The sequence below is a fragment of the Halyomorpha halys genome, unplaced genomic scaffold (genome assembly GCF_000696795.3).
Source record: "Halyomorpha halys isolate HHAL.00 unplaced genomic scaffold, Hhal_1.1 Scaffold212.1, whole genome shotgun sequence".
NCBI lineage: Eukaryota > Metazoa > Arthropoda > Insecta > Hemiptera > Pentatomidae > Halyomorpha > Halyomorpha halys.
Genome location: NW_027107855.1, coordinates 1,071,770 through 1,078,286, shown reverse-complemented (window position 1 = coordinate 1,078,286; position 6,517 = coordinate 1,071,770). Strand labels below are relative to the sequence as shown.

Genomic DNA, 6,517 nt, shown 5'->3' with positions numbered 1-6,517 from the left:
ATGCTCCTTATTACGTCACAAATAAACTCATTCACAAAGACCTTAACATCCCATTTGTTGCAGATTTGACCCAAAACAGATATTCGTCTTTTCATTCCAAACTCCTTAACCATCCTAACCTATTAATTCTTAATCTTTCATCCTTAACAATTCCTGATAATGCTCCGAGGCGTCTGAAAAGAAGATGGCCACGGGACCTTCTAATTTAAATTAATGTTTGAAGTACCACCAATGTGTGGTTCCTTCCCAATATTTTCAAGTGTATATGTAACATGCTACGTATTTATCTATTGTATTATCTTGTACAGTTGTAAATTACATTAAATAAATAATTAAAAAAAAAAGAAAGTAACATGAAGAACTTGTGTCTGGTCTGGTCGGGTAGATATCATCTTGAATATTTTTTAACACTTTGATTTTTTTATATCATTTTAATTGCATGTGCTAATTCTGAAATTGATTGTTATTTCGAACAGTTAAAAATTATTTAAAAATTAGAAATTTGTTTCTTTCGTTCTTAAATCCCAATATAAACGATAAACATCGATACTGTCACAAGACATTTTTCCCCATATTGGACTAATTCTGGCATAATGAGGGGAAGGAGTAGTCCTATTAGTAAGAATCTATTCTAACCATTGCGCAGGACCATCATCAAATGAAAGGTAAGCCGTGCCGGAATCAAACCGTCGTTGTTGCGAGTATGAGGTTGCTAAAGTGTCACCTCAACTCATTTAGCTACAACGGCCTTTGAAAATCACAAAACTGAGGTGGGAGGTTATTTTTAAACGTCAATCATAGTTACAAAAATGGCTGAAATCGATTATTAATAATGATTTGGAAGTATTCATTTTCAACAGAATTGACATGTGACTTTTGAAGTATACGTTTTAGGTTGCATAGAGAGGGCAATGCTTTTTCCCTCAAACAAGCACATAAGCAACAATTCATCTCCAACAATCTCAGTACCTGTATCAGTATCGATCAGTAATGTATATCTGTTTAAAATTGAACAATAAATACGATTGGATTTATTATAAATTTCTAAAAATACTTTGTACAGTAAAAATAATGATTTCATTAACAATATTTTGACAATAACGCCGTGAAATTAAAGCCATTGAGAAGTATTCCCAAAACATTAAGTTTAATTTTACTTTGTATTGTTCTTTGAACTCCCCTACCCTTGACAATGACTTCGATGAAATTTTAAATAACCAAAGGGTATTTAAAGAGTCGGATCGGATTAGATTTTCATTCGAACCAATTAAATTTATTTTGTTCAGATGCCAATTAGAGAACTTTTAACTGTCCACAATAATTGGAAAAAGAGTCCCAAGCTATAGAGGTCGAAATCACCCACTTCTGGGATGCCTCTAAATTTTAATATCCAATTTTTGATTATCATTTGCTGGAACTATTCATATTGGATAAATCATATCTCCAATTTCTAAGATATTAGTAACTGATGTTTCAAATGTTAAATAATTTATTAGGTGGTAAAATTCTCTTGAGTAACCTTCGCTGTTTTTAATGTTTAAGGCTTCGTAAACAGGGGTTAGACAACTCTTTTATGTTAAACAAGAAAAAGAAAGGCTATTTGTGAAGAAAATACAAACGTGTAATTCCTGTGCCTACCGAGCAAACACAGCTCCTTTACGCAACTCAAACAAAACTTTTTGTTTATGTCTTTACCTCCAAATTGGTTTTGCATTTTGTGCTCGAGAATACCTTCTGCAAAATTTTTTTAAGTATCGAAACTTTATAAAAATATTACCTTCTGATTGAAGTGTAATTTTGAAAAGTTTTGATTTTTATTTTTATTCTGTACGAGTTCAGTAGTTCTTAAACTCCGCGGAAACTTTTTTTTTTCTGTAGGCTTTGGAACCAACCCAATCAACTGTAGGCAAATAAAACATATCGCCATCTAATCTAAAACTTTTCTTATTTCGCTTTCGCGAATGGGACGCAGTTTCATGCTTGTGTGTGGCAACAGGAATCTAGTTCAGTGGACTTTGTTGCTTTCTCTCGCAGCCCTGTTACTTTTTTTATTAATATTAAAGAAATAAATAATTTATTACTATTATTCACCACAAAACTTATATAGCATAAATTCTCAGTGACCCGCACTTTAGGTTTTTTTTTTTTTATAATTATCATAACTCCACATTTTATACTGTCTTCCTTTTTTAAACTAAATAAAATAACATTTCGGAGTTCTCCTTCGTCTTCAAGGTTTTCTACAACTCATAAAGCAATGCAACAACTTAAGATGAAATACACATTTTTAAATATCATTAATTAAAAATACATTGTGTAATCATTTTTTTTTTCAATGTTAGTATTTTCTCTATTTTCTTAAAAATATGGAGTTTATGAGTTATGTTAACAATAAAAAGGTATGCCAAGTACAAATCACTGAAGATTTATACTAATTAATTTATTAAAATTGAGGGATCTGGAGCAATGTAGAAGTAGCTCTATTTCTTACTATTTTTTACTTTTTCTAACATTTGAGAGACTGTTTTAACAACAGATAATTAGAACTACAGAGACCAATTTTGTCTCATTGTATAAAATTTAATTTAATTTATAAAGATTTCGTATAATATTTGTCTAAAATTCGCTTCTACATGTTCAAAATGAACGCAGCAAACAATTGGAAAACTAACCGCGAAAAATTTTATTTGATAACGGTTTTCGCCCATTCTCCCTTCGAAGAATTTTTCAATTTTTCGAGGAATATTTTATAAACATTCAAGCAATAAAGTCTTTTATAATTTGAGATAAAATAAACAGGCCTCATGGTCTTTGAAGTTGGGCCAAGTACATCAAATGTTAACGAAGAGAAAAAAAATTATTCAAAAAACTTATGCTGCCCAACTTATTGGGTTTTTAAATACACACCATATTGTATATCCAGTCAAAAAATATTTTTTAATTCTTACAAAACATAGACATAGTGTATTATACTTATAACATATATAAAATTAATCATGATTTTTTCGTCTTTGGTTTTGTTTTTTTTTATTTCTATACTCTCTTTTTTTTTTTTTATTCTTTTTTCGATATTTTCTTGATTAACACTCTTTCCCCCCTAAAAAAAAAAATAAATAAAGCGCAACAATTATCTACAAGGTTATAATAATATGCATACATTCAAATACAGATAATAAATATAAAATAAATCTATCTCCTAATTGCTACAGATCCTTCAATTTTTTTAATATGTGATATGAATACTTTAGGTATCATTTATTAAATAGCGTAATTTATTTTATATCAGCCAATTTTCTTGTAATACTATAAAAACTTGTTCCATTACTTCTATGCACTTAACTTTATCCATTGAGCCAAGACCGCAGATTATAGCTGACTCCTGAAAAGATTAAAGCTGCTTGGTGAAGACCGGACTATAACTAATGCAGTATGGCTCTCCTTCCTGAATGCCTTCCCGCTCCTCCTTCGTAATTTCATTCCCTATCTCGTCTTAAATAATTTATCTTAAGCTTACACCTGGGGTCTTGAAGACGATGCTCTCAGCGCTATGATATCGTATGTACTCCGCTATTGGGATTTACAAGGGGTGATGCGAACTGGGTCAGTGTGGGTTTTAAGTTGAAGGGACTACGAAGACAGATAAAAGCGTTATGATACTATTATTATTAATCTTCAAATTTTTTTTAATACTTCTACCAACGTTTACAATTTTTTATTTTTTGAAAATTGAAGGATCTACTGCAACAGGGAGAGTTGCTCTAGTTAAATATCATTAATTTCCGACAGAAGATGATATTTTACTTTACCCATCATTCATTGTTGCGGAAATCATAAGTAATTGCCAGTTTAGTTGTGTATACCTAAATAAGAAGAATTCTTATAGCTGAGAATATAATGACCATCTTTTCTTGAGTTCATTAGTTGTTTCATTAGTTTTACTGAAAATATTGGGATATCATCAACTGAATCTAGTGGCATTGAACCACTTAGAGCAACATTCCAGAGGTGTTCACCCGTCCTGTCCCTTTGAAAACAAAGATGTAATGACACTCGCCCAGAACTACTATTTAACAGACGTGTTGTTCTGTTGCAAAGATTTTAAATCTGAAACATCCGTCAAGAAATAAAAAATGTTGAGTTTGAATTTTTTTTTGTTTACCAAAATTTTTCCAATTTTTTCTCCTAATCGACTCCGGCAGGAGATTTAGATACACCATACCGCACAATAAACTATCATCTTCCGGTTCTTAAATTTTCTTTCTTTTTTTTTACCTGACAAAAACAAAACATTTATTTAGTGTTTAAATCTGTAATATATTGGTTACTATTGAATTTTTTTTTGTTTTATTTCGAATTAGACGTATTCCAAAGATAGCACTAAATACTTTCTCTACCGTGGTACACCATAGATTGTGCTAAAGCTTGCATGGATCACACAATACAACCTTAGTCTGGATATAATACGAATTAAAAAAATCATCCGATGTGCTATTATAAAATCAAAGCAACGATACTACCAAACAAATTGTATTATTGTATTTAGTAACAGTTTAATATGGCGGCCTATATCCTGCACGTTGAATTATTAATTTTATGACATATTGATAATGCTTCTAGTTAATGTACTTAATTTAACCATTTGTAAAATGAAGTTATGGGCTTACTATAATATTTTATGGGCCCATTATTTAGATGTTTTTGAAATATTTGTTATGCTATTTAATTATATTATTATAATTTTGTATGAATCTTTTTTCTTGAGTTTGATTTAAAGTTTTGAATTTTCAAAGAAATAAAACTTGCTACCTCGAGCACTAGGTGTTTTCTTTAAGTCATTTATTTCTGCATGTATTATCTTCCAAGTTTACTGGCGTCTGGAGGAAAAATTCTAAAAGTATCATGTTTTTTTTTTTTTTATGTTACAGCCTCGCGTATACGATACGAGATCACAAGCGGTAACATAGGTGGTGCTTTTGCTGTCAAGAATATGACAGGTGCAATCTATGTAGCAGGGCCTCTGGACTACGAGACGAGGAAAAGGGTAAGTCTTTAGCTTCTTTATTATATAGTTAAATAAAATCTTATATTTTTAAATTGTGAAGTAATGGTTCTATATAAGTCTATATATTTTATCTGTATACAAAAGCCAAGTTATATCTTTATATTACTAAGATAATACTAACAAAATTTCCTAAAAGTTTTATTTTCATATAATAGAAAATTAAATCTGTTATACGTCTTGTAAAATATTTTTAATTTAACATGTTTATTTTTTCTTTTTTAGTAGAATCTATTTATACTCGGTAATGATATCAATGATTTTTTTTTTTAATATTCTCTAGGTTGAGTGTTCAGATTAAAAAATCTGAAACCTACCGGTTCCATGATTATAACGAGAAACGAAACTTGACTACTAATGACCTTGATAAATTTGAATTAATTAAAACTTTTAAATATTTCATTTAAGCGTATGGTTATTTTGTTTCATTGGAAGCGTTTATTTTAAAACACTTTTTAATTTTAATTATTTGGAGTTAATTTCCGGAAGCAACGAAATTTTCTCCAAATTAAAAAGTAATTAGAGTTTGGAAGTGAAGGCCTCTTCATTAGCAATTAATTTCTTTTTATCCTCCAGAGCAATCAAATTGAACCCGGGATATTTTTGATAACTTCTTAAAGTACTTGATAACTCACTTACTAGTATTTTATTGAACTAAAAAACAAGTGGGAAAATATTCTTTTCTAAAGTATTTGTTAATTAAATTTATTCATTTTTATTTGCATTTTATTTATAATGAATTGAAAATATCAGTTTTCTAAATTATTTTTAGCATTATTACATTTTTCATCTCTTCCCTGTGTTTCAATGTTTCATCTTCCATTACTCCATTCTTATATCAATATTATAAGCAGTTTCTCTAAAAAAAAAAAAATTATAATTATAATAAATCAATTAATTGAAAAACAAAATTACTCTTCTCTGCAAATATCCACTTAACTCACAATCAAAAATAATTATAAACTCTGTACTAATATTTAATAATAAAATGTCGGAGATGAATTATAGTGACCTCAGCCTGCTTGTAGGTCACTGGATTTTTATTTAAACGACCTTGAATTAAAATTTGACTGGTATACAAAATTTTCTATTTACTGAAATCAGACGTATTCTTCATTTAAACATTGTTCGATCCAATTAATCATAAAATTAGTTGATAATGATTGAAAAGTGGTTGGAGTAGTATTTCATTTGAATAGTGCAAGATAGGCAAGTAAAGTTATGTTTATAGTGTGCGTTGGGCGCATTTTTCTTCTCCAGTCCAAACTATAGTTAAAATAGAAAGGTCAAAGTATGGACAGAGGAAAAGGTAAACAACAAAATTTACTGAAAATGTTTGTGACTAACGTAGTGTATGATCTTATATCTAGGCAGTTTTGTAATTTTTTTTTAAACGTAAATATCATAAATTATAATAGTTTTACTTAGCATTCTCGAAAAATTGAAAAATATATTGAT

General features: G+C 29.3%; 1 protein-coding gene across 14 annotated transcripts in view; it reads left to right on the top strand.

Annotated features, from left to right (window-relative positions):
- The window catches only part of CadN (Cadherin-N), a gene marked incomplete at its 5' end in the record, with an annotated part of 700,644 nt that overhangs the window by 618,782 nt on the left and 75,345 nt on the right, over positions 1-6,517 (top strand). For all 14 annotated transcript variants that reach the window (XM_067046228.1, XM_067046224.1, XM_067046230.1 and 11 more), the window contains 1 exon segment: positions 4,926-5,041. In XM_067046228.1, coding sequence (XP_066902329.1) covers positions 4,926-5,041 — 116 coding nt within the window.